We start from the raw sequence: 27,206 nt of genomic DNA, 5'->3' as shown, positions 1-27,206 counted from the left end.
GGTGCCCCCACTTCTCTTTCAGCCCTGTGCAGAGGTGCAGGCTGTGCCTTGGCTTCTCCAGGTGGCTCCTCCACCACCTCATGGGTCTCCATGCTCTGCTTTCCTCCAGATCCGCTGTCCCTGGCTAACGTGAGTGTGCAGCCTGGCCGGAAACCCCAGGAGCTGCACGTGAGCTGGGTGGAGTCCGGAGGTGGCAGAGATCACTTGGTACAGCTCTCAGTGGCTGAGTCCCTGTCCATCATCAGGAATGTGTCTGTCCCCCGTGGAGTCAGCCAGCTCGACCTGGAGGGGCTGGTGCCAGGCTCCCGGTACCGCGTGGAGATCATTTCCCAGGCTGGGCCCCATCGCATCTCCTCTCAGACTGCCATCGGCTACACTGGTAGAACACAGCTCCCCTGCTCCCACCAGCCTTAGACATTGTGTGGATGCCCACAGTCCTCCAGCTCCCAGCTTCATTCCCAGACTAGAGTCAGTTCTGAGCAGCCCAGGTTTGTCCCCAGTGACACTGTTTCTCTCCCGCAGTCCCACTGCCTCCTCGTTCCCTGTCTGCCAGCCCTGTCAGCACGGCCCGGGCTCTGGCTGTGCGCTGGGAGACTGCTGCAGGGCAGAGGGATGGATACCTGCTCAGCGTGCTCCAGGAGGGCTCTGCTGCGCCGCCAAGGAACCTGGGAGCAGGGAAGGACAGCACCAATGTCACTGTGCCACAGCTGGAACCAGGAACATGCTACCTTGTTAGGATCTGGGCAGTGGCTGGACCCCACTGCTCCCTCCCTGAAAACATCACCGGCTGCACAGGTCAGCATCTGTGACACCCACGGGTAATGGGGTCAATGTTGGCACCTGGGGAGAGGAAATGAGAGGAGGGAAGGAGGAGGGCACCCTGGCCTGGTTCCTGGTGAAGCTGGCCTGTGGTCACATCCTGCCTCTCACAAGCTCCTTGTGCGAAGATGGCTGCATGTTCAGTATGGATCTTCTCTCTGACTCGTGTGTCTTGTTTTCCCTCGCAGTTCCTGCTGCACCAACAAACCTGAGCCTTACCAACCCAGGCAGCTCCTCAGAGCTTCACACATCCTGGAACAAGCCCCCCGGCAGGAGGGACCACTACCACGTTACTTTGTATAGCCTCAGCACCCAGCGCAGGATTCAGGTCCAGACCTTGAGTCCAGATGCCCTGAACGTCACCTGGACTCACCTGGAAGCAGGCAGCAAGTTTGCTGTGCAGGTCACCGCTGTGAAAGGCTCATTAGAAGCCTCTTCCATCAACATCACCCAATGGACATGTGAGTCTGATAGGCTGGGTTGGGCACAGTGCCCCACTGTGGGCCTCCACCTGAGCCTTCCACCACCACCTTCCCCATCCCAAGCCGTGCCCACAGCTTCTAAGTGATGGTCTCGCCTTTCTGCTCATTGCCCTCACTCCATCCCATCACAGAGCCAATCCCCCCATCCACCCCAGAGGCTCTGGTTATCTCCCCTGACACATCCAGCTGCAGACCTCAGGGGTGATATGCTCAAAGTCATGTACCCCCCTGGCCCTTTGTGCCCAGGCTTCTCTCCAGAGGATCTCTGGTTCAGCCTGCCCTCCTCCTGGAGGAACCCTGGGCACGGCAGCCAGCTCTCAGTGCTGAGCCAGGAGGGCTCACTGTCTCCCTGTTGCTTTCCAGATCCCGTGGCCCCTGTCAACCTCACCCTGGGCAGCCCCTCATCCTCAGCGCTGGTGGTGTCCTGGGCAGTGGTGGGTCGAGGGGCAGAAGGCTTCGTGGTGGACGTCAGTGACGCCGCGTCCGGCGCTCCCATCAGGCACATGGTGCTGGGAGGTGGTGCCAGGAATCACATCCTGAGGAGCCTGAGCCCCGGCACACGCTACAGCGTGGCAGTGAGGGCCACGGCTGGGCCCTTCCACGCCAGCACCCCCAACCTCACCCACTGCACACGTGAGTGTGACGCTCTCCTTGCAGCCAGGTGTCCTTCGCCAGATCTCCCCTTCCCAGTTCAGTCAGGGACCATACTGGTGCAGCTGTCCTGCTTGCCTCTGCCACCCATGCGAGTGCCCAGTGCTTATTCTCTGCTGGATGCAGCATGAGGAGTCTGTGCCTGATCCTGTGCCACACCCCATCCGCAGCGATGCACAGCCTCAGACAGCAGCCAGGGAGGAAGCAGCTGCCGCAGAGTCACAGCCAGCCTGCGGGACCCTGCTGCTGACCCAGCCCCTGCAGCGCAGGCTCGGCACAGGCGTGGAGCATCTCCTTGTGCTGAGCCCAGATGTGGCTCCTGGCAGTGACTCGTGTTTCCTCCCCAGGCCCGCTGCCCCCGGCCGCCGTGCGCTGGCTGAGCTCGGGGCACCCCGACAGGCTGAGCGTGGCCTGGGGGCCCACGGCCGGGGGCAGAGATGGATACACACTGAGCCTATACCACGCACGCCTGGGCACTGTGGCAGCTACAGCCTCGCTTGGGAGAGACACCCACAACTTCACCTTCACGGGGCTGGCCCCAGGACACGAGTACTCCCTGGAAGCCACTGCCACAGCTGGACAGTACCAGGCGGCAGCACCCAAAATCAGTGGCTGGACACGTGAGTACCTGAAGCAGCATCCTCTGCAGAGGGGTGGGAACTGTCACACCACTGGGCTGTCCTGAGGAGAGCTGGGAGGTTCACGGGGGAGCTGGTGGCTTTGGAGATGTGCACACCTCTGCACAGGTGCGACACGCAGCAGTGAGTGCAGGGGCACGCTGCTGGCTGCATGGCATTGGCATGTTCAGCTGTGCACAAGGACATGCTGATGAAACAGGGCTGCTCGGATGTGCCTGTGCTGGGACATTCCCTGCATGTGCTGAGCCATCTCCCTGCGAACAGGAGCACAGAAATGTACAGGGCACTTGTACTGTACCTGTGTGCAGGAGGCTCACCGAGTCTCTTCCTGCAGGTAGAAACCACCTTACCATAATGGTTCATGAAATTATCAGTGCAGTACAAGAAGCTTTTCCATTCCACAGTCCTCCCAGGAGCACAGGTCTTTGCTCTGGAGATGGGCTCATCCAGCTCTTCTCCTCACCCAGAAAGATTCTCGGGCTGGTCAGGGAGCAGAGGCTGTGCCAGTGCTGTCTGCACCTGCACAGCAGCTGCCTGTGGGAGCACACCTGTGCTCATGGCCGGGGTGAAGGTGTTCTCACTGGGCTGTGGGAATGAGCATGACCTGGATGAGGAGGACTTGGCATGTGAGGGACCAGTAAGGGTGAATATCGTTAAAGGTGAGGCAAGATGGGAGTGGAAAAGAGAAAAGTGAGGATGAGGAGGCATTTGCCGTAGGGGATCCTCCCTCGGGGAGCACGTGTCCTGCTGCACCCATGAGGTGTCTGTCTCCTGCTTGGTGTCTGTCTCTAACATGACTCGTGTTTCCTCCCCAGGCCCGCTGCCCCCGGCTGCTGTGCGCTTGCTGAGCACGGGGCACCCCGACAGGCTGAGCGTGGCCTGGGGGCCCACGGCCGGGGGCAGAGATGGATACACACTGAGCCTGTACCACGCACGCCTGGGCACTGTGGCAGCTACAGCCTCGCTTGGGAGAGACACCCACAACTTCACCTTCACGGGGCTGGCCCCAGGAAGCAAATATGTGCTGGAGGTGGCATCTGTGGCTGGAGCCTTCAGGGTGCCTGCAGGGAACGTCAGCAACTGGACGTGTGAGTACCTCTTCTGAGGGGATGTGTGCCTTGCTGGGCAGTCACGAGAGCTCAAGGCCAAGAACTTGGCCCTACTGACTTTCACAGCAGACCCCAAGCCTGGCCGTGGCGCTGAGCAGGGCTCTGCTCACTCTCATCAGCTCCACCAGCCTGGGTGAGGGCAGCTGGAGCTCCAGAGCCACGCTTCAGGGGAGAGCCATGGAGGAGGGAGCAGCAGGCAGGGTGTTCACCTTTCCCTGTCCCCTAGCTGGCTCTGTGTCCCCTCCTCACCCCTCCCCAGATGTCTCACTCCATCTGGGACAGGGCTGTCCCTGCTCAGGCAAGCACAGAGAAGCTTGCAGAAGCTTTGAGCTGCCTCTGGGCTGGTGTGTGGAGCCACACAGCTGAGGCTAAGTGTGCTGTGCAGTGTGGTGCATCCCTTCTGATCCACTGCCAGGAGACCCAGGCAATGTCCTCAGGCCCTTTGCTGATGTGTCTCCCATCCTGTCTTGGCAGATCCCTTGGCACCCCGTAACGTGTACATGACGAACCAGGGGTATCCCAACAGGCTGAGCGCGTCCTGGAGAGCAGAACCCCAAGGACAAGACAGTTACAGGCTCCTCCTGTATCATTCGGGGTCAGGCGTTGTGGCAGCCAACGTCTCTGTTGGGAAAGGCACCAGCAAATTTACCTTTTCTGGCCTGGCTCCGGGTCACAAATACCTGCTGGAAGTGGTGTCCATGGCAGGGCCCTACGCAGCCTCCGCAGGGAACATCAGTGACTGGACAAGTAAGTGTCAGAGCTGGAGATTCTGCATCTTGCACAACATTCAGCCTTCCCATCTGGGCGGGCTCAGCACCTGCGGTGGGAAGGGGCAGAGACTCAGCCAGGACTGCCTGGGAGCTTTAGTGCCAGAGAACGGTTTGGGTTGGAGGGGACCTTTTAAAGGCCAGCTAGTCCAACCCCCTGCTAGTGGCAGGGACATCTTCAACTAGATCAGGTTGCTCCGAGCCCTGTCTAACCTGACCTTGAATATTTCCAGGGTTGGGATGGGATGGGATGGGATGGGATGGGGTGGTATGGGATGGGGTGGGATGGGATGGGATGTACCAGTGAACGAGGGGATCATGGGCTGGGCAGTCCTTGGTGGATGGGACAGTGGGCTAGGGCAGTCCTGCTGCCTGTGGGAGGGCTTGGCAGCCACCAGTGCTGTTTCAGGAGGCATCAGCCTCTGGCCCATGGTTGAAGTCAGTCTCCTCCAGGCACGGGTGACTGAACAAGAGCACGGGATCCCATGGCACTGGTGCTGCTCTGGTAGATGACACCCACAGCCTGGGGGACCATGAGGCCTCACAGCCAGGGGGGACACCCCACCATTCCTGCTGCCTTTTTTCCAGGCACTAAGAGAATTGCTGGCATGGGGTATAAGGGGAGGATGGGCTTTTTTTTTTCTTTTTATGGAATGTGGAAATGCAGATAAACACAATAAGCCTTTTCATGTGCTTGTCCCCACAGTCCCTGCACTTTGCTTGGGGAATCCAGCGGTCCCTGCTCCCACGCTCAGCCATCCCCTGGCAGGGTGCGGGGAGTCATGTGCAGAGCCCTTCGGGCAGGTCTCTAATGAAACTTGCTTAATTAGCAGGAAGAAGAATCCATCTCCTCACACTCCTCACTCTGTATATCCTTCAGCTGCCATTTAAAGGTCATTTCTGGCAAACGGCAGCTGTAGGAATGTTATCGCTGAACATGTGGAGTCTCCTTGTGTCATCCATCTCCTACTTGTGTCTCTGTAGAATAGAAGAGAGCACATGAACACCAGTAACTCTTCCTGGTGTGGTTTTTGTTGTAGCCCCCTCAGTTCCCCAGAATCTTTCGGCGGTGGCTGAAGGGAACAACACGATGCTGATCTCCTGGGACAGCGTCTCTGGACAGCAGGACGACTGCCAGCTGTGGCTGCGGGACCCCCGGAACAGCTCACTGCCCTGGCGGCACTCCCTGGGCAGAGGACAAGTCCAGCACCTCCTCCAGGGGCTGATCCCGGGCAGGAATTACTCTGTGTCCTTGAGCTGCGTGGCCGGGCCGTACTGGAGCAGCACCAAGCCCTTGGCGGTGCCCGTGGGTGGGTACGCGCTGCCGTGGGGCGGGAGCGGGGCAGGCTGGAACGGGGGGAAACACCTGGATAACCTCAAGTTTGGATCGACCCTTGAGTGTCAGCAGAGGCGTGGCAAGCCTTGTGGTGGGAGATGTGAGCAGGGTGACCCTCTGGTAGCCATTGGTCCCTAAGCTAGCCCCACCACAGAGGTCTGCTGTCTCTGGCTGCCTGTGAAGCAGAGCAGACTTTGCAGATCTCCACTGGTTGATGTCTCCTGTAAGACGTGAGCTCAGGCCCTGCCTGCTCACACTGCCCTGCAGGCACCCAGGCTGCAAGTGTCCAGCTCTGCTCATCTCACTGGCCTCAGGAGCAGATGCTGGCAGGGGCAGAGGTTGGGGTTTCTCTGACCCAGTGAGTCCAGAGCCTGCCCCAATTCCTTTGCAGAGCCAAATCCAGTGAAGGATATACAGTGCCTGCCAGAGTCAAGGAGCCTTTACTTGAACTGGACAAGCTCTCCTGGAGATGTGGAGGCTTATGAGGTGGTGGCAGAGAGACTTTCTGAAGGACCCCCCACCTCCAGGCTGACTATGAGCATCCCTTCAAGCGAGGCCAGTCTGGAGGGGCTGGAGCCAAACTCCTCCTACCAAGTCCTCGTCAGCACGGTGGGCATGAACGCGCTGAGGAGCCAGGCTGTGACTCTGCTCTGCAGCACAGCAGTGGAGCGTGAGTCCCCTTCTTTCCCACAGCCCTGGCACAGAGCCCAGGAGAAAAGAGCTGCTGGTGCTGCTCAGAGCCGGGGACTCTCGCTGGTGCCATGAGCCCCGTGCAGTTGCGGTGCCCTGCAGAGGGTCAGGGCTCTGGCAGTGCTGCTGGGACCCCTGCAGGCTGAGCAAAGGGGGGCTCTGGGAGCAGGGATGCGCTAAGAGGCTGTGCTTGCTGGTTCCTCTTCCAGCCCTGCCGCCGCCCCTGCGCGCAGACGCGTTCCCGGTGGAGGCCAGCTCCACCGTTATCATTTCGCCCGACCTGTTCAGTGAGGAGAACGGCCAGATCGAGTACTACGGTGTCATCGCTACCACTAACGAGTCACGTAAGTGTCCCTGCGCGTCCCAGTCTGCGGGGGCTCCCTGGAGGGCAGCAGGACCCCTGGGTGTCGCTTTGGGACTGTCGCTGTCACCTTGCACGTTCCCCTCCAGTGCTGAGGCCCACGCAGGAGATCATGTCCAGCACGTGGTACGACCACTATTACGGGACTGAGGACTCCTACCTGGCCGTGCTCATACCCAACCCCTTCCATCAGAGGAGCTCCCCCGAAACCTGGCGGGTGCCAGTGGGAACGGAGGAGTGCGGCCACTCCAGGGCGAGGTGCAATGGGAAGCTGAAAGACAACGAACAGTACAGGTGAGAGATGTCAGCGTCCCTCCCGAGGGGAAAGGGCTGGAGGAGAAAAAAGGACTGCACGTGTCCCTGCAGGAATGCTGCCAGCTCCCTGGATGTCACCTCTCCCTCACAAATCCCCAGCAGTGGACCCCAAGGGTTCTCCACCAGGCAGCATTTGAGGAAGGCAGGGGCTGGCGTGCAGCGTAGTGGGCGGGGAGACGGAAAGCTGAGGCTGCCAAGGCTGTGTGTGTTGTCTCAGGAGCTGAGCAGATGTCCAGCCCCAGGATAGGAACTAAAAGAGATGCTGTTATTTGTAGGACCTTTGAGTGTGACTCAGAACCATGTGCAGACGGTGCAAAAATGAAACCGATTTGGAAACAGTTTGAGTGATGCCTGCTCAGTGGGAGGTCCAGAGGCTGGGGGTAGCAAACACTCAGGCTAAGGTCCAAGTTCCCCGTGAGGCATACACATGGATCCTGATAGTCGTGAGTTCAGAGTCTTATTTGACAGTAAATAGAATCCAGGAGCATGGAGGTACATGGTTTCTGGTAGAATACCGTTAAAACTGCTGATGGAAAAACAGGTTTTCCACTGCTAACAAAGAATGGCATCTTTAGTCAGTCCTGTTAATTTAGCAACTCACAGTTTCATCAAATGGGGACCATATCCACAGGCATTTCTTTGATCCCCCAGAATCTGGAAGGTTATCCCATTTCACAAAGGATGCAACCTTTGCTGCAATAAAGAGTTGGAGCAAGGATGGCTGATGGTGATAAAGCCACTGAGGGCATTAGGAAAAGAGAATCAAAGTCCATGGGAGAGCGTGTGCATGAGACAGCTTCTCTTTCCACTGGGAATAAAGGGAGAATTAAATCTGCCCATAAGTTTTGTGGTGAGTGGGTGTTGGGGTTGGACCTGCTGGCCTGTCCTTCCTTCCTTCCTTCCTTCCTTCCTTCCTTCCTTCCTTCCTTCCTTCCTTCCTTCCTTCCTTCCTTCCTTCCTTCCTTCCTTCCTTCCTTCCTTCCTTCCTTCCTTCCTTCCCTCCTTCCGTCCTTCTCTCCTTCTTCGTTCTCACCACTGTTCCTATGTGCAGACATGGAAAACTTTAACTGCCTCTCACTGAGTTACTTTATATTCACTCCTGTGCCAAACAGGGGCTCTTAAGCTGCTGGTTAGGACAGCACTGGCCCAGATTGGTGTTAACACCCAGGGGGTGGGAAATGGCTGCTTTTCCCAGGGGAAAAAAAAAGGGGGACTTTCCAGAAAGCTGTTGCTGGAAATTCTAGCCAGAGCGGGGTCAGCAAGAACAGAGAGCAGTTCTGGTGTGCTGTGTTATCCTGCCTGGCAGGAGAATGGCTGACGGTGCACTCCCATCCCGTGGCCATCTCATGTCCATCCTGGGCTGGCATGGGGATCTCAGAAGGGTTCAGAAGCTTGGAGACTGATCCCCCATCAAATCTGTCTGTTCTGTATTGCTCACACCTCACCCTCGGGTGTGGCAGGGCAGAACTTGCTGGTTCACCCCTCAGCCTCAGCTCTGGAGGGATAGAGAGGGGTCAGCTGGGGATGGAGAGGGAACAGCAGGGCAGAGGCCCCAGACCAAGCTCTCTCAGCAGGCTCGAAGAGACTTCACCAGCAGCACAGTCACACCAGGACAGCCCCCACACCCAGGCACTGCTGAGCCAAGGATGGGCTCCATCCCTGCCCCACCACTCCGAGTTTTCACTGCAACAGGGACCTTCGCACTGGGGAGCAACTTATTCATTAGTGCACCTGTCATTAGTGCATCTGCCACGATTCAATAACATGAGTCAATAACATGGACTGAACTGTCCAGTTATTCAGGACTAGAAAGTACTTTTACACCACAGCTTTCTTACTTTAACACCACAGCTTGCTTTCAGTTTGGCTGCCCTAAACAACCTAAATGTTCTCAGTACAAACAGCAGTTGACCTAAATATCCTAAATATCTGACCTAAATATCTTAAATATCCAGCCTAAATATCCTCGGTACATAGAACACTCAGCCTAAATATCCAACCTAAATATCTGCAGTAGACTGTGCTGCTGAGTTCATGATTATTAGGGTGGTGAAAAGCTGACAGCTCATTCCCACTCGGAATTTCTGTTCTTGTTTCCTGTCTTTCAGTGAGTTATTTATCCACAAGCCCTCATCTTTCATGCCATGGCATCTGCAGGCTCACTTTTCAAAGGAGGTCTGTGCCCTGGCAGCCGGGTGTGGGGTGCTGCCAGAGGCACCCACACGCAGTCAGCGAACTCTTAGCTGCTAAAATCCAGTGCTGCCTTTAAAAGCTTTGGCTTGCATTTAGGGCACAAGAAGGGGCCCTTCCAAGCCACCTGCTCAGAAGGAAGTCAGCTCTGCAGAGAGCTGTGGGCATTGGGGTGCCCGCAGCCAGGAGGGGGACGAGGGGCAGATCTCCACAGGGACGCACCAGCCACTTGTGTGCAAGGAAGGGTCTGAGTCAGGGCTCAGCCCTTCCAGCTGAAATGGGTCAAACAGGGCTCAACTCTTTCCTGTCACCTCTGTTAACCAGCTGACATGAACTGTGTGTTTTTAAATTTTTGTGTCCTCTAAGAGACCAGGCACTACCTTTCTCTGCAGGTAACCCTTTGGAGAAGAGCTGCTTCCCGTTTGTGCTTTCTGAACAATTTCTTATGCTTTCCCAAGTGGATCAAACTTGTCCAAGAGGCAGAAAAGGGAGGAAAGACCATTTACACGCATCCCCTAAATCCATAACAAGAAACCAGTTTTTTCCAGGCAGTGGTCCTGTTCCCCTGGGTCCTGCTGGGTGCTGTGTTCTGGGTGCTGTGCTCGGTTCAGGCTGTCCCTGACACAGGACTCTGCTTTGCCTTTAGGTTCAGCATTGCTGCCTTCACCAAATATGACCCAGTAGCCCCTGCTGTGACATTCACCATGTTCTCAGGTAAGCTGGAGAACAGCGTCCTCCCTACCTGGCCGTGCAGGTTAGAGGGAATGAACAGCCAGAGGGAGCTCATAGCCTATAGTAAATACGATAAATGGAATAAATGCAGCCATATATCCTAGACTTATAAAATGGTTTGGGTTGGAAGGGACCTTAAAGCTCAAACAGTTCCACTCCCTGCCATGGGCAGGGATACCTTCCACTATCCCAGGTGGCTCCAAGCCCCATCCAGCCATGCCTTGGACACTTCCAGGGATCCAGGAGCAGCCACAGCTTCTCTGGGCCCCCTGTGCCAGGGCCTCCCCACCCTCATCATAAAAAAACTCTTTTACTGACTCTTGTCTCTAAACTCTCTCTTTTTAATTCCAGCTGCTGGATCCAGTGCAGACACAGCACCACTCTCAATGCCAATAATCGCAGGAATCATTGTGGGATTTCTTTTGACACTTGCAGCTGTTTTTGCTTTGGTTTACTGGAAACAGCTCAAAGCAAAGAGGTGAGCATGAGCCATATCTTACCTGTTGAGTGCAGGCTGAGATACCCAACCTTCAGTGCCAAGCCTGGAGGAGAGCAGGGAGAGGGTGTAAAAAGAGACTTAGACAAACTAGCACATGGGCTGGTGGAATTGTGCCTGGCAATCTCAGAAGCCAAAGGCAGAGGGAGCTGCCAATGTGGAGTTAAGTCACAAAACCCTACAGGTGTGCAAGGCAGTGTGCCTGCTGGTGGTACACAGTACCTCATGGCATCGATCTCTGCACTGCAGGCAAAAGTAACAGCTCCTGTGCTTTGATTCTAGAACCAAGAAGAGCAGCCCGCCCCAGGAAATGGTGACCTACAGCTTGAGGTGAGTGCTGGAGTCTGCTCTCTGTGTGGCCCCACTGTAGCTCCCACTGTCCTTTATCATGCTTTGACTCAAAAAAATCCAACCGTCTCCTCCCCTCAGTTACTTTATAAATCAGTCTTTCCCAAGTTCATTATTGCCCAGCTCCATTCCGAATCAATGCATGTCTGCACCTCCTCTGTGAGTTTCTGCAGCAGGAGAATATTCTCATCACCCTGCAATCCCTCCCAATATTTAAACTGTGGGACCCACTTCCCTGGGCAGTGAGGAGGGCTGTAAACCATCCCTGTGTGCCCCCAGGTACCGCAGGTCTCACCCTGGGCTGGGCTGTCCCAGGGCCCCTGACTGTGCACTCCCAGTAACTAAGGCAGGTTTCCCTGTGGATTTCGTTTCCTGCAGAAATGTCCACCGCCCGGTTCCCCTGCAGAACTTCAAGCAGTACTATGAGATGAAGACAGCAAATGCTAACCAAGCTTTCTTCCAGGAGTTTGAGGTGAGATGAGAGCCCTCCTAGAGATGACACTCGGTTTCTCCACTCGGTGGCTCGTGCTGTTGGGTGTCCAGTATGGACTCCAGGGATGGACACCCATCTCTAGCAATCCAGCCACCCTGTGAAGCAGCTTTGGATGCCAAAGTTTGGATGGACCAAGTGATAAGCAGTTCCTTTGCTCAAAACTTTTGTTTTGTTTCAAGTTCTGATCAAAACACAAGTGGTGTGAGGTGAGCTAGCACAGAGCAGAGTGCCCCAGCCCTGAGTGGAGGTGAAGGTGAGAGGGGTGGCGATGAGAACCACCCTGGCAGCGTTAGAAAAGAGCCTGCAGCCACAGGGAAGATCGAGGAGCACTCTCAGACCTCCAGGGTCAGGCTGTGAGCTTCACCTCGTGCTGCCTTCCCTGGCTCCCACTGCCAACATCCACCGCCTCTGGACTGTTCTGCTGCAGCATCTTTTAATTCCCATCAGCAATTTCAAACCTTCCTCAGATCACCCTTTTCTGGCTTCTTGAGTGAGGATAGGGGCAGAAGCAGCATGAGATTTTCTGTTTGCTCAGCAGAAAATCCTCGGAGCTTTGTGGTAGAATTCCCAGGCTTTTTCCCCCAGTACTTGTTCTTGGGCTTTTCTTTTAAATACGAGCAGAGCTGTTGGAAAAGCCAGCATGGTTCAGAGTGCACAGGCCGTGTGAGGGAGGAGCAGAGCAGTTCTCTGTGTGAGGATAATCCTCTTTACCCTCCAGACAGAACCACTGTCTGTGAGCAGGGGCCTGAACTGACCAGGAGCTCTCCAGAGGAATGTTTGTGCTTATCTTTCCCCCTGTCCTACAGGAGCTGAAGGAAGTCGGGAAGGAGCAGTCGAAGGTGGAGGCTGAGCTCCCAGCAAATGTCTCCAAGAACAGATATCCCCATGTGTTGCCCTGTAAGTGCTGTCTCCTCCCTTCTCCCCCAGCATCCAGGGTGGGAGCTCACAGGGCAGTGTTTGCTCACCTTGCATCTCTGCCAGAATCAGCGCCTGGCTCCTTTCCTGGGAGCAGGAGGAATCTTGAAATGGGGCTCAGTTTCCATTTTCCTGCTGGAGACTCAAGGTTTAATGGTTGAGCCATGGCTGATCCATCCCAACACCTCCAGCTCAGGATGGGTCCCAACAGGAAACCAAAGGGGATCCTTGAGCTTCACTGATGGGCCTCATGACCCCAGTTCTGTTTTGCAGTCCCCTGCCAGCCCAGCTGGCAGGCAGTGCTCACCTCTGGGGAGAAGGTGCCTGGCACAGCACAGAGCCTCCCTGCTGGAGCTGCTGGGGCTTCTTCTGCTGGGTCCAGGTGGCCACGTCCTGGTGAAGGGCTGCCTCGGGGCTCAGCTGTGTGTGGTCTCTTTCAGATGATCACTCTCGGGTCAAGCTGAGCCAGCTGGGTGAGGATCCACACTCAGATTACATCAATGCCAACTTCATGCCTGTGAGTGCCCACTTGCCTTCCCCACCGAGATGTGGCCGCAGGGCACCGTCACAGAAACTGCCTGGGCTGAGGCAGTGTCCCCTTCTGTTGGGGCATGAGATGCTGGTGATGGCACAGCTGGCACAGGCCAGCCAGAAGCTGGGGGAGGTGGAGATGTGTGGTTGCCCTTTAGCAGGCGTTGATGGAGCCTGTGAGATGGCAAATGCCATGATGCAGAGGTGTGAGTGTGGGAAGACTGGCAAGTCTCTCTGCTTTCTTCTCGTGGACTGTATCCTCTTCCATCACCTCCCAGCTTACTGCCCTGTCTCTCTGCCTGCTCTTTTTCCTTCTGGTCTGTGCAGCTGCATTTGAGCAACCCTGGAGCTGTGTCTTCATCCCCCATGTGGGAGGTGTTCCCAGGTAACAGGCAGGGCACACAGCATGCACGTGCCGTTGTGTGGATCTGCAGGGCAGCTGTGTGTCCGAGGGCCAAGAAATACCCTGAGACCTTGCATGCTCACCCTGCCCTCAGCAGGGAAGGGGAAGCACAGGGATGACCCAGATCTGTCTGTCTCTGGTTAGACTGAATGAGGAACTGCTTGGAGGGAAATGGTGTGGGTCACTTTATTCCAAATATGTAGAAAGTGTATGCTGGGCAGCTTCATTTTCTGTGAAATCAGCTGCTTCTGAGATCAGCTGGGAACTGTGCCCATGTGGGCTAAGGGCAACAGGAATTTCTCCTTCTACCACAAAACCACACCAGGCACTGACGGGTCCCAGGGCAGCCTTGGCAACCTGCTAACTCACCTTGCTCTTGTCTGTCTCTTGCTCAGGGCTACACATCCCAGCAAGAGTTCATTGCCACCCAGGGGCCTCTAAAGAAAACCATAGAGGACTTCTGGAGGCTGGTGTGGGAGCAGAACGTCTGCAATATCATCATGTTGACAGTGTGCATGGAGAATGGGCGGGTAGGTCGGTGCCAGCCCCAGCCCCAGCCCAGCCCAGCCCTGGTGGTGTGAGCTGAGCCCAGAGCTGGGTGTGTGTCCTCCACAAAACCCCTGCTCTGATATGGCTCCAGCAGGAGCACAGTCCACACAACTTCCCTGACACAGTTTGGGGGAAGAGAGGCTGATCTGTGCAGCTCAGCCTTAGCTTGGGGCAGGAGCTTAGCTAGGACTATACCCATCACCCTCAGATACTTCTCCAGAATCTGAAGTTGCCATGTCCTCAGCCACCTCACATGGTCTGGTCCTCCAGTCTCCAGGGGTGATGAGACCCACACAGGTCCTTTTTTCTGGGGGTGGCTGAGATCCAAATGACGGGGCTGTGAGGGAGAGCTGTGCAAAGTTCCCAGTGGGAAGGGGAAACACCCCCATCTGCTCCCCAGGACCTGTCCTGGCTCCCCTCACAGCTGCTGCTCTCTGGTTGCTCCCTGGGAGCCAGAAGATCACCTGGTCCCTCAGTGGCCTCACTGGGACCCTGTCGTGCTCTAGGTCCTGTGTGATCATTACTGGCCATCAGAATCTGCCCCAGTGTCCTATGGGCAGGTGCGGGTCCACCTGCTGATGCAGAGCAGCTCCGAGGAGTGGACTGTACGGGAGTTCAAGCTGTGGCACGTGAGTTCAGACTCCAGGGGATGTGGGGACCTGTCAGGGGTTTGGGATAGCCACTGGCATTTCCCCTCAGTGCTGGTGGCGCCTTTCCCTGCCACCTGTGGGGCTCAGAGAAGATCCAAGCCCTTCAGAGGGGTGACACGGGGGTGTCCAGTGTGTGTCAGGCTGCTCTCCACCCTTGCTTTCTGTGTCCCTGCTCTGGGGGGACCTGCACTTTCCAGGAGATGTTCCCTGGCACTCAAAGGCAGGTGTCCTCCCTCCCACCTCCACGTGTCCCAGCGTGGCAGGGACCTGTGGGGGAGGATGGAGGAGCAGCAGCCACCAGACAGTGCAGACCTGACCTTGGCTGTTCCCTGCAGCTGTCCTCAAGTCCCCAGGTGCTGGTGGGGCTGTGGGTGTGAGCCTGCCTCGGGGGGCTGCACACCCATCCCCAATGCCCCGTGCAGGAGGGTCTGCAGGCAGAGAGGTTCGTGTCCCACCTGCACTACACAGCGTGGCCCGACCACGGCATCCCGGAGTCCACCGCTTCCATCATGACCTTCCGGGAGCTGGTCCAGGAGCGCATCCAGAGCACCAAGGATGCGGGGCCGACCCTCGTGCACTGCAGGTGAGGCTCTGCCCCACGGGGTGGTGGGAGGGTGTCACCCAGACACACAAAGCAGTCACACGCAGACAAAGAGATTTCACAAGGCAGAGGTCCTTCCGAATCAGCTCCCAGCTGAGAGAGCTGAGAGAAGAGGACCCCTTTGTTTATTTCTTACTTTTTATGCATTTGTGGGTCTAGCAGAAGATTGGCTTTTTGGGGTTTCCACCCCTCAGCCTCAGTGGCCAGACCAATTGTCAGTTAACAATTGTTTTCAGGTTAGAAATATGCAAACAAAGGACAGAGAATGAAAAACAAAGGATTTGTTTATGTTACATCTGTGGGAAAAGGTAGAAAACTGCTCTAATATTGTACAGTAACTAAAAAGATCTGACTCCATTTAAGAAAATCAAAAGGCTCAGAAAAACCAGGGTAACAGGAGGGGATGGAGAGAGGAGGGGGAATGAGGCTCCTACTCCTGCACAAACTGGGAGGGAAAGCAGTGCCCAGGACACAGGGCTGCTCTGTGGAGTCTCCTGCTGGGCTGTTGAGGAGTACAGGTCTGCTCCAGGGTGTGGGGCAGGGGGAGATGGTCAGCACCAACCCTGGGCAGCCGGAATGGCTCCTCAGCCCCTTGCCCTGCTGGGCGCGGTGCCCGGGCGTGCTCGGGCAGTGCCCAGGGAGCAGCGTGTCCAGCAGCCTTTGGCAGCCCGTGGGCTGTGGTGTCAGGCCTTGTTTAACCCTTGCTGTCTGTGCTCTCAGTGCTGGCGTGGGCCGCACCGGCACCTTCATTGCCCTGGACCGGCTGCTGCAGCAGATGAAGCAGGAGAAGGTGGTGGACATTTTCGGTGTTGTTTACTCCTTGCGGATGAACCGGTACCTGATGATTCAGACGCTGGTGAGATCTCTGCTCCCCCTTTCCCCTGGCCCCTGACTCCATTCCGCTGAAGCTCACAGGGCTGGCAGTTGGATGAGCTGGCTGGCCAGCCCCAGCACCCCCAGGCTGGTCCTCAGCCTGTCGCTGTGTCATCCTGCTGCTGAAAGCAGCGGCTCAGCTGGAGTGGAAATTGCTGGGGGGGTCTTGGGCTGCTTCGTGCCCTGCTAGACCCACAACAGCAACATCCAGAGTCTCAGAGACCTCCCAGGAGGCTCAGAAACAGCCCGGGGTGCTGAGGACCAGGATCAGGCCCTTTGCAGGCAATTCTTAACTCACACTGTGTTGGTCTGTGGTGCTCCCCGGCCTGTCTCCTATCTCCAGTCCTCGGGGCTGGCACAAGGTGTCAGAATTGCCCTTCAGGAGAGAGAGCATGCCCACCCCTCACGCTGTCCCTGCAGAGTGATGCTCTGTGTTGCTGTCTGCCTTTGCCTTCCAGTCCCAGTACATTTTCCTGCACAGCTGCATTCTGGACAAGGTCTTGGAGGAACCTCTCCTGGATTTATCAGGGACAGAGAGGTAAGGCCTTGCTGTGCTTTGCCACTCTGCCCACCCTGATGCACAGCCCCTCCCAGCAAGCCTTGGCTCTGGGACAGAAGGACAGGGAAGCCCAGGCAGCCATCCCAGCTGGTGCTGGGAGTGGGGTCAGCACAGGCTGCGTTGTTCCCTGCAGCACGGGGAGCCCAGCACAGAACAAAGTGCGGTCTGCCAGGAACACCAACAGCAGAGATCTGCAGAGCCCTGCTGGGGAAGGCATTTCCCTCAGCCTCTGGCTTCCCAGCCCACAGGCGTGCCCTAGAGAGATGTACAGACTGGAGAGGCTCGTGGCAGCTGGGTGACCTTGGGACACCCCTCCTCACGGAGGCCAGGAGGACAGGGCAGGGTCCAGCTGGGCATGGCTTTGACCACCTACCTCATTGTCTTGGGGCTGCATCTGGAGGTCATGCACATGGTCAGATTGTCTCCTCCCTCATGCAGAACAGGTCCTTGTCCTTGCTGCCTCTTGGGAGTGAGCCCTGGGCTGTGTCACCTCTGCCTCTGGCTAGGGGAGAGCAGGTTGTCATGGGCCAGAGCTGGGCTGGGAGCCCCCTGGCATTTGAGGAGTGAGGGTCAGCCCAGAGCCCTGTCCACCTGCTGCAGACACAGCCTGGTGCTGCTGAATGAGCTCAGCCTCACCCTGATGCCCTGGCTCTCTCCCCAGGTCCTGCCCCATCCCGCTGAAGAGCTTTGCCCAGCACTATGCCCAGAAGGCAGCCAAGTCCCACATGGGCTTCCTGAGGGAGTACGAGGTGAGAGCTGCCCTGGGCAGGTGCAGGGAGTGCTGCCATGGCTGATTGTGCTCAGGGGACCTGGGCAGTGATTGAACCTGCTCGGGCACCCCGTAAGTGCCTCCTGAGTGTTTCCTGGCTGTGTCCCCCTCCACGGCGTTGCATGCACACAGCACACAGCTCCCTCATGCATTCTGCACTGGTCAGGGTCTATTCACACCCCACTCCCTCCCAGGTCCCTGCCAGGACAGCGCAGCCCTCTCCTGAGAGCGTGGCACAGCCCGCTCCAGCGTGGCACTCCTGCTCATGGAGCCCCCTCTGCCGAGCCCCCCCAGTTCCTCCTGCTCCCGACCCCTCCTGCTCACTGCCTCCTCCACTCTCTCACCCTGCCAGGCCCTCCTGGAAGCTGTCAAGGAAGAAGCCAGCTCTGCATCACCATCTTCAGGCAGCCAGCAGACACGGCCCAACTCCAGCATCCTGCCGTGTAAGTTCTGTGACACCTTGCATCCTCTTCCTCCCTGTTCCTTTTCCTTCTGTGCGGAGCCAGGCTGGACCAGGGCCAGTAGTTCACAGCATAGGAAAGTATTTTGAGGCTTTGGTGACTCCCCCAGAAGGTTCCCGAGGTGTTTGGGGTGGAGCACATGGTGTTTGGGCTGGCATAGGGAGGTTTGCTCAGCCTGGAGAGGGCAAAGGGGAGATCTCGCTGCTGTTTCAGCTGCCTGTGGGAAGGCACAGGGAAGACATGGGAGTCTTCTCAGAGGTGTGCCATGGAGGGACAAGACAAGCGGGATGATTTGGGAGGGTAATCCAACTCAGTAGAAGGAACAGTGAATTTCCATGAAGATGGTCAAATGCTGAAGCAGAGGCCCAGAGCATCCACAGGCTCTCCATCCTTGGAGAGAGGCAGATCTCCATTGGCTCAGACGCTGTGAGCCCTGCACTGCAGGAGCTTGGGATAGAGACCCATGTCTGGGGAGCCAGCAGCCACAGGCTGGAGATGAGCAGAAGGGAGTGCCTTTGCCAAAAAATGGGGAAGGAAGGATTGGATTTGTGTGGCAGTCAGTCTGCAAAACCTGTCTGAGCTCCAGAGTGCCGTGAATCCCTCCAGCTCTCCCTTACCTTGCAGATGATCGCTCCAGAGTGAAGTTTTCCCTGCTGGAGCAGGGCCCTTTCTCAGGACTGCTGCAGGTGTGGCGTGTCCCGGTGAGTCTCAGCCCCAGCAGCACCCTGTGCCTGGATCCCCCATCCTGGCTGTGCTCCTGTGCCCTGGGTCCTGCCCTGCTCTGCTGGTCCCTGTCCCTGGGATCTGTGTGGACAAGAGGGGACTGAAGGACTGAGGACATCACTTCCCTTGCCTGCCCAGTTTGGGCTGCCCTCACTTGCCTCCCTCGGTGCTTTTCCTTCCCTCCTTGTCTTTTCTCCCTCTCCCTCTCCCTCTCCCTCTCCCTCTCCCTCTCCCTCTCCCTCTCCCTCTCCCTCTCCCTCTCCCTCTCCCTCTCCCTCTCCCCTCCCCTTCCCTTCCATTCCTGCAGCCCCTGGGCTAACAGGAGAGAAACATTCTCATTCCCCACCCAGGGCTGCAGCTCCAGCAGGGACTACCTGGCTGTCCACGGCCCTGACAAGCTGACCATGGAGGACTTCTGGACCCTGGTGTGGGAACAGGATGTTCACACAATCCTAACCCTTCTGCCGTGGCAGGAGAAGGGGGAGGTAAGGCACTGTGCCCACCTTTGCCATGGCAGAGTGGGAGTCTGTTCGGTGGAGCTGGAGCTAGCACAGCCCTCAAAACTCTTCATGGCCTCCTGAGTCCTGGGCGCAGATCCAGCTTAGCTAAAGCTGGACCTATCCTGTGTCCAGGTGCTCCCACAGCTTGTCGTGGAGACAGGTTGTGTCTGCCCCCGTGCCTGGACTCAGCTGGTGCCCTTCAAGCTGCATCTGTGTGGGACCAAGAGCAGCAGCTCCTGCTCTGCCCAGCCATGGTGTGGACACTGGCTGAGCAGATTCCAGCTCAGAGCTCTGAGCAGAGCTGCCAGGCTGCTCTGGGCTCCCAGATGAGCTGGCTGAACCTGCTGCTGTTCCTGGAGCTCCCTCAGCTGTTAGGTGGGGGATGAACTGACATGGAGGGATGCTGGGAGTGCTCTTGGTCCAGCCCCACCACGGGCCCCCAAGACAGTGACTGATGTGACAGACACTGACCACCAACAGAAAGCCAAATTTCTTGTTGCACACAGGTCCCAGGTGAGGTGTGCTGGCCCCTGGAAGGAGACTCGCTCTGCACAAAGACACTGACCATCCAGTGTGACACAGAGAAGCTTGTCTCAGGATGGAGATGTGCCCAGCTCAAACTGAAACACGTGTGTGTCCATGGCGCTGTCCTGGCTCCCACCTCCTGGGGTGGAGATGGGTCTGTAGGGGCTGAAGGGTCTGTGGGACTTCTCCAGGCTGCAAGAGCAGAGTGCCAGCAGTCCACAAATGCGGGAGTGAGTCTGGATTGCAACATCCAGAGCTGAGTGGACACAGGAGATACATGGGAGAGGCTTTGGGGGGTCCCCCACCCGTTGATATGTCTGTCTGGTCCCTTTGAAAAGGCCCACACAGTTCTGAGTTCCCTCTCCAGGAGCAGGTCGGGGTGCTGTGGGGAAGGAGAGCAGGCTGCCAGAGTCGTTGTACCTTCGGTGTGGGTGGTGGGCAGAGATGCCTGGACACCTTTACAGAAGCTGGCAGAAAGCTCAGGGAGAGCTCAGAGAGCCTGGGAGAGCTGGGGCTCTTGCATCCAAACTCGCTCATCCCTCCCCAATGTCCACGTCAGCTCTTTGTGTCTCACAGGAGAAGAAAGCCAAGGAGAGGCAGGTGCAGAGGTTCCTGTACACGCTCTGGAGCAGCAAGAGGCAGCCTGATGTGCAGAGCCTGGTGGAGCTGCTGGTGGCTGTCAGGAGGTGCACGCCCCACCGGAGGAGAGTGGGTCCTGTGCTGCTGCACTGCAGGTACCCCGGGCTTCCCCTGCATCCGTGGGCAGCCTGCCACACTGGGAGCCACAGGCTGCACAGTGCCTTGGCATGGTACCAAAATCCTTCACCTCCATGCCCTGAGGATGCATGGATATCAGCCAGTGGAAGTTCTGAGCCTGGGAGGTCACAGTGCTCTGCCAGGGGCTGGGAGAAGACAGAGCAAACAGGGCTGGGCTGAGGGGAGCAGGAGTGGAGCAGGCATTCCCAGGCTGAGGTGCGCAGGCCATCCCTGGGAAGCTGCAGGGATTCTGGGAGCAGCCCTGATATCCTCACTTGCTTGCAGGCAGAGAGAGCTCCCAGTCCCACAGTGCCCACAGGGCCCCTTGGACTGGTGCCCTCTACCAAAGGGCAGCCTGGCCTGGCATCAGTGACCCCTCCTTGTCCCCTGCAGTGGTGACATGAGCCAGATGGGGACTCTGATCTCCCTGGACTGCCTGTTGTACCAGATGAAAGCTGAGAGAACCGTGGACATCTACGGCGTGAGCCTCCAGCTGGCCAGAAGCTGCTGCCTCATGACCCCAACTCTGGTAGGTGGGAAGGAGAAGGGGCGCTGAGCAGGGTGGAGCAGAGTTTTTGTGCTGACCTGCCTGGAGCTGGCAGTGCCCTGCCCTCTCCTGGGTGCTCCCTGCTGCCTGGGAGCCTGTCCGGCCTCAGCAGGGATTTACTCCATGCTTCCTCCCCTGCCGTGGCTCTGCCAGCCTCCAAGGGCTGAGGGCAAGAGTTTTCCATCTCCTCGGTTCTGAGTTAAGATAGTTAAATTCCACGTGAGCTCACAGCGCATCAAGGCACTCTTGCCATTGTACCGGAGGAAGAGCACTGGTGTCACCCTGCACAAGCTGCCTGCTCACCCTCGGCTCCTGGGCACGGCTGTCAGAAATGACCCAGAGTCTGCTGGGTGTCCCCTTGGCCAGCGCCTTTCCTGCTACATGACCCAGAGCCTGGTGCTGCAGCTGGGGCTGCCTGTCAGGGGGGCAACAGCACACGGTGCCACATCAGCAGGTGCCCCGTGGGCTGTAGCGCTGTCTGACCATTCTGTGCCAGCCCAGCCTCGCTGTGCCAGCCCCGATGCCACCAATGCCTCTGGACATGCTTCAGCTGCAGCTGCTGCCCGATGAGCCGCTGCCCAGCCCTGGAAACGCTCCCCACAGGGCGCAGCAGAACTGGGGAAAATCTCTTCAAGGCTCCCCAGCTGCAGAGCCTCCTTCAAGAAGCTAATTACATTCTTAATTAATGCGAACCATGTGCGTGGCGGGAGCCAGAGGGGGCCGAGGCGTGCGCTGTCCCCGCTTCAGAGCTGCTTTGTGCTGCTGCCCTGCGGGGACGCGATTCGCCCATAAAGGCGCAGCAAGCGCCCATCAAACGCCACTGTCCCGCTGAAGGGGGGCAGCGAGGGGCTGCTGCCCCTCAGAGCAGCGGGGCTGCCCTCCAGCCCCCTCCAGCCTGTGGGGGCTTGCCAGCGCCCCTTTATGTCTGGCGGGGTCATGGGCAGCTGTGGTGCTTGGAGGCATCAGATTTCGGGGGGGGGGACATGACCCTTTGCTGGATATTCACGGAGAGCTGTTGGATATTAAACACCAGCAGCTCCAGTGTGGTGCGTGTCCCAGGGGATGTGCTCTTGCATGTGGCCGCTCACTGAGTGTGCCCTGGCTGGAGCCAGCCCTGGGCTGTCACTGCCCGTTTCACAATCAGACCTGGCTCACTGAGAGCACGCTCTGGTGACCTGGAGCCTCAGGCATTGTGTGATCCGTGGCTTTTCCCGGCCCTTCGGTGGTGCTGAGCCGCCACGGGGAGGAGGCTCCTCGTGACTTTCGGCGTTAAGGAGCTGCTCTGTTGGGGAATGCTGCTGGGGGCCCCTCTGCGAGCCCTAATCCCCGCTGCCCGCTGCCATGTGACTCCAGCCCACACCATGTGCTGGCTGGCCTTGCCCTCAGCGCTGTGCCCTGAGTACAACCCCATTTACCTTCCTCACCTCTTGCCTGGTCAGTCCTGCGTTTGTGGCCTGGTGTCATTTTGGGGCTGCCTGGCATTTGGGCAGAACCTCGTATCAAATGCACGGGGGACTCGGGACCTCTGAGCCCGCATTTGGACCTCATGGATCAATTTGGTGATATTAAAAAGAGACAAACAATGCAGCTGGGCTAAACCCACACAGAGTTGTCTGTGCTTCTGTGAGCCTGCAGGCATCTGCCCTGATCTGCTCTCGGCACCTGACTCTGGTGCGCTGGGACTACACCAAGGGAAACTCCTGGTCCAGAGATCTTCCCTCAAGGCCCCAGGTCACTGCCAGAGCTCAAGCCCTCCAGCTCCATGCCCTGCAGCATTGCTGGGAGTTGCTCTTTGCTCTTGTTTCGGATGCAAACACCACAGCACATCCAAAAGCCACTGGGGCAGTTGGAGGGAGCCCAGTGGAATTGTTCCTCACCAGCTTGGGTGGGATGTTCTTCTCAGAACTATCACAGGGGGATGGCGAAGGGGAAACAAGCATGGCATAACAGGCTTGATTCTTCCTTTCTGGTGACTGTGGTGACACAGGACCATCATGGACCACCTGGGAGAGCAAATCCTGCTCTGCTATCAGACACTGTTCTTTAATTAGGATTTTTTAAAAGCAAACTGCAAGGTTAATCCGTGACCTGGAGGTCTCTGTCAGAAGCCTGGCTCTGACCCCCCTTTCTCTCTTGCAGGACCAGTACATGCTCCTGTACAGCTGCATCCAGGACATCGTCTCTCAGAGCCAGCCCTGACACCAGCTGGTCCTTCCTGGCACCCTTCTGCCTCCCCCTCTGCAGGGTCCTGTCCAGAGCCGCTGAGGGCACCGTGGGACTCTGGCACAGAGCGAGCCCTGCGGCGAGCAGTGACCTCCCTGGGCGCTGTCCCCAGCGTGGTGGGAGCTGTGACCCGGGGGGTCCTGGACAGACGGACAGTGTCCTGCCACGCGCTGCTGCAGCCTCTCACCACCCACCAGGAGCTGGACAGGATGCTCTCCTCTTTTGGACATCTCCTGGGATTGCTGGTGCCTGGAGGGTTCTGCAGCCCCCCTCGGTGCACACTGTGGGGCTCCGTGGTGCCTCTGAGGCCCAGCACAGGCGTGGAGCACCGTGGAGGTGTGAGATGTGCTGAGGGCAGAGCGCTGTGGGAGCTGGCTTGTCTCGGCTGGTGGAATGGTCTTAGGTACAAGCAATAAACAGCCCTTGGAAGGTGTGTGCGTGTAAGGGGGGCTTGGCTTTTGAGGGGTCCAGCTGATGTGGAGGCTGCAGCACGGCAGCTGTTCCCAAAAGGGCAGATGTGCCCCAGCAGCTTCTGGTCACTCTCAACTGCTCCTTCCCCTGGGGCAACACTTCTGCAGTGAATGTCCAGCCCACCCAGAGCTTCACGAGGAGGGGACACATTTTTGGATGAAGCCTGGGCTCAAAGCTGTGAACCTGCTGGCTCCTCAGCACCAAGGAACAGGGCAAAGCCACCTGGTTGAGCTGACATGCTGGTAAAGCAGCTCGGCATCCTGAGCAGTCCTGCTGCTCTGGGAACTGGGTTGTCCATGCAAGGACAAGGCTGCTCTGCAAGCAGGGGTGGCCGTGCACAAGCTGGAATCACAAGAAGCAACTCGGTTCACTGAGCTGCAAGTGCAGGATGGAAGGAAGAGTTAAAAAAAAAAAAAAGAAGATGGTTTCACAAGCTTATTCCTCATGTAGGAAAAACTGTATCTGGGACCCTGTTTACCCTCCTCCCCTTCAGGCAGGGTGGGGTCATAGTGCAGTCTCAAAGCAGTGACCCTGTCCCAGTGTGGCCCACTCTCCTGCCCACCATTCCATGTCCTGTGGCAGCTGCCTTGGAGTGGGCTGAGGAGACATAACAGGTGTGATCAGGAGGTCCCAAAACCTATCACAAGGAGCAGAGAGCCCCAGGTGGGTAACTGAGTTACCACTGATCCCAATATCCCTGTGATTCCACTAGAAGCTTCTCCCTCTTCCAAGACAAGGATCTGCACCCCAGGATGAGACACCCAGGGCACCTCAGCATCAATCAGCCATCCCAGCACTGGGATGAGGCCTCTTTGGGTATCCTTTTTTCCCACTCCTCACTCACGTTCCTCTTTGGCAGATGCTGTCCCACACAATTCCTGCTCCCACCCAGCAGCACTGTGCAGCCCCCAGCCAAGCGTCCTGCCTGGTGTCCCCTGCACCCACTGCCCGGGTGTGGCACAGCTGGCTGGCAGCAGCGTCTCCCTGCACACAGGACACTTCTGTACTGCAGGCACAGCTGCTCAGCCCCCCTGCCTGTGTGTATTCCCTGCTCCCAGCTCCAAGCTGCAGCATTCCCGGGCAGTGCAGAGCCTTACCCCACGAAGGGCTGGTTTTCCTCCCACGCTGGGCATGGTGTGTGTGCAGTGCTGGTTTCAGCATAGCCCAGACCATCCTGAGTCGCCCGTGGCCCCCTCAGCCCTCCTGACCTGCATTGTCCTGGATCCAGTGGCTGTTTGGGGATGTTTCCGTGCCACTACATCCTTGTGCCAGGGTCACCCACCCCTGTGATGTGCCCGTCACTCGCTGCTCGGCCTGCACAAGTGACCCTCCGGTGATGTTGCAGTGCTGCTGCTGGTGAGATGCCAACGTGCCAGGGGCTCTCCAGGAGGGTGAGTGAATACTTCCAACATGAAAAGGGCTTGTGAAGCTCAGTGGATGTTCTCATGTGCACAGAAGGATTTATGATGTTGCCTTGGGAGGAGCCCAGTCCTTGTCCTTGCTCGCAGGGAGCCTGATGACTTTTATGACTTTTATGTAACCAATAACTCCTAAACCACACTGGTGCTGCAGGGTGAGGGTCACGACAGGGAAATGTTTGTTTCCACAGCCCTGTAGCCAGGATCAGTGGCATTGGGCTGTTGGCTGTACACGGGTCCCCAGCACCTTCTGTGTCTGGGCCACCACGGGAGGACACACCGGTGCACTCTGGATGTCAACGTCAAGCCAGCAAGCTGCAGAGTCAAACCTGGTCCCAAGAATGATGTGCCATTTGTGTGACCAGAGCCTGGAGCTGACAGGCTGGTGAAGTTCAGCCCTGCCCAGCAGCGCAGAATCTCACCAGTGCTGGGGGTTTTACCCCAAGAGCCCCCAAGAAGGAGTAGTCTCAAAGACCATGTGTCCTGCTCACACATGCACATAGCCCCATCCTCCTTGGCCCTCCACTGGACACAACCCTGATGTCCAGCTTTCACCCTCCAGCCTTTAAAATCTTGGGCTACAGGGCTGGTGCTACTGGACACAGCCTGTGGCTCTCCTGGCTTTGCATAGCCCAGGAATCCTGGGTGCTGAGCATGGTTGATCTCCAAGGTGTGTGTAGAGATGAGGTTTAGCATCAGGATCTTGTTCAAGGCATGCAGCCTGCTCTCAACACTGACAAACCTGTGCACCTGTAAGCCCCTACACAGGTTATGATGTTAAAATACCTGATGCTCATTGTCTCAGAGGATTTCAAGGTCTGTGGAGTGCCCCACCCACAAAGCAGGGCCAGTCACAGTGACAGTGAGGATGCTGTGGGCTGGCAGGAGCCTTGTGAGGGGCACGGAAGGTTGACAGGGGTTTTGCTCTCCAGGGCCTGGCAGTGTGTGGGACTTGTGCTGCTGGCTGCCTCCCCTGCGCGGGTGGGCACTGTCCCTCTTGGCTCTGCGTCACCCCTCAGCAGCCCAAGGTTCTGCAGGGACAAGGTGCATCTCCCAGGGTGTCCCTGCAGCCCAGCCAGGACTGCCTCCTCCAAAATGGGCAGCTGCCAGGGATAAGGACGGGCAGGAACCCCCCAGCCTCTCTCTGCTGCTTTCCCCCACTCAGAAATGCCCTGTGGTGCTCAGAGTCAGCACAGCCTGGGCTTTGCTCAAAGCCATGTTCTGTATGGAGGGGCTCTGGGTCTGGCCCCACAGCCGATGGCAGAGGAGGGAGGGCTCCGTGTGGGACAGAACTGCTTTCATGGACAGAACATCCACATGGGACAACCTGGCCACACCCCAGCCACACTGATGGCAGTGAGCAAGCAAAGGGTGGGGTGAGTTCTGCCCCACACCAGCTCATCCTGGAGCTCAGCACAGCTCATGACTGTCCATCCTCCTCAATGGATGGGCAGGGCACCAGGAGCCTTCCACGGTCCCTTGGGAAAGTGCCCCTGGATCTCCTGTGTGTGCACAGAGACAGCAGTCCCAGGACAGGGCCCAGGGCTGGTGGCACAGAGCTGCCAGGGGCACTGGCCCTGAGACATAAGGAAGGGAGTTCAAGCCATGGTGGGGGAGGCCTGGTGCTGTCTGCAGAGCTTCCAGGGGTCCAGGAGCGAGGGATCCCCACATCTGGCTAACGCAGCAGCGTGGAGCTCCCAGCAGCCAAGGTGAGCCTGCAGACATCTGCAGCTAAAGCACAGCTTCTCCAGCAGCTCAGGTGAGAGCTCCTCAACTCCAGGGCGGGCACAGGACAGGGATTTGTCACACAAACTGGCCAACAGGTTTTGCCCAGTGCGTATGCCCTGGCTGTGACAGCCACGCTGTGTCTGTGACAGAGCCCTCTGCTCCGTGCTTCATGTCCCGCCTGACAGGAGGCCAAGCTGGTGACGATGATGAATTTATGACCTCCCACCCACTGCTGCAGTGGAGTCTGGAGCCACAGATGCTTACAGAGGGTGTTGTGGGAGCTGTGGTTTGGATGAATAATTTTCCAGCCCTGCAGCTCAAGAGCCATGAAACCCAGAGGGGGAGAGAAAGACAACAGAACACTAAAACAAAACAAGCCTCTGGCTTGGGCTGCCCAGTGAGTTCTGGGCCATGCCATGTGGTTCTTCATGTTTATCCTGCTCCAGATGAGCAGCATCCAGCTGCTGCCCTCTTCCATCAGCCCCGGTGCAGAGGTCAAAGCAAAGGAGATGAGCAAGAGTTTGCCTGTTGGACCCCTCTTTGTACTCCCTGCTCCCCTTTCCACGGCTGCCACAGC

At 57.6% G+C, this 27,206-nt stretch overlaps 1 protein-coding gene across 1 annotated transcript in view; it reads left to right on the top strand.

Annotated features, from left to right (window-relative positions):
* Positions 1–23,547, top strand: part of LOC120762903 (receptor-type tyrosine-protein phosphatase V-like) — a 35,264-nt gene extending 11,717 nt beyond the window's left edge. The window contains exons 11-40 of the mRNA XM_040085781.2: positions 110–379; positions 523–795; positions 1,008–1,280; positions 1,665–1,934; positions 2,300–2,572; positions 3,406–3,678; positions 4,174–4,446; positions 5,507–5,776; positions 6,194–6,472; positions 6,702–6,836; positions 6,943–7,147; positions 10,005–10,072; positions 10,442–10,568; positions 10,869–10,916; positions 11,313–11,406; positions 12,234–12,324; positions 12,783–12,859; positions 13,672–13,806; positions 14,332–14,454; positions 14,898–15,058; positions 15,797–15,932; positions 16,408–16,487; positions 17,170–17,257; positions 17,630–17,720; positions 18,363–18,439; positions 18,812–18,946; positions 19,468–19,590; positions 20,063–20,220; positions 20,636–20,771; positions 22,929–23,547. Coding sequence (XP_039941715.2) covers positions 110–379; positions 523–795; positions 1,008–1,280; positions 1,665–1,934; positions 2,300–2,572; positions 3,406–3,678; positions 4,174–4,446; positions 5,507–5,776; positions 6,194–6,472; positions 6,702–6,836; positions 6,943–7,147; positions 10,005–10,072; positions 10,442–10,568; positions 10,869–10,916; positions 11,313–11,406; positions 12,234–12,324; positions 12,783–12,859; positions 13,672–13,806; positions 14,332–14,454; positions 14,898–15,058; positions 15,797–15,932; positions 16,408–16,487; positions 17,170–17,257; positions 17,630–17,720; positions 18,363–18,439; positions 18,812–18,946; positions 19,468–19,590; positions 20,063–20,220; positions 20,636–20,771; positions 22,929–22,988 — 4,802 coding nt within the window. The 3' untranslated portion in view covers positions 22,989–23,547. The remainder of the gene's footprint in view (positions 1–109; positions 380–522; positions 796–1,007; positions 1,281–1,664; positions 1,935–2,299; positions 2,573–3,405; positions 3,679–4,173; positions 4,447–5,506; positions 5,777–6,193; positions 6,473–6,701; positions 6,837–6,942; positions 7,148–10,004; positions 10,073–10,441; positions 10,569–10,868; positions 10,917–11,312; positions 11,407–12,233; positions 12,325–12,782; positions 12,860–13,671; positions 13,807–14,331; positions 14,455–14,897; positions 15,059–15,796; positions 15,933–16,407; positions 16,488–17,169; positions 17,258–17,629; positions 17,721–18,362; positions 18,440–18,811; positions 18,947–19,467; positions 19,591–20,062; positions 20,221–20,635; positions 20,772–22,928) is intronic.
* Positions 23,548–27,206: the final 3,659 nt, after the last annotated feature.

This window comes from Hirundo rustica, chromosome 24, assembly GCF_015227805.2.
Source record: "Hirundo rustica isolate bHirRus1 chromosome 24, bHirRus1.pri.v3, whole genome shotgun sequence".
NCBI classification, from domain to species: Eukaryota; Metazoa; Chordata; class Aves; order Passeriformes; family Hirundinidae; genus Hirundo; species Hirundo rustica.
This window is presented reverse-complemented; position numbering and strand designations above follow the sequence as displayed.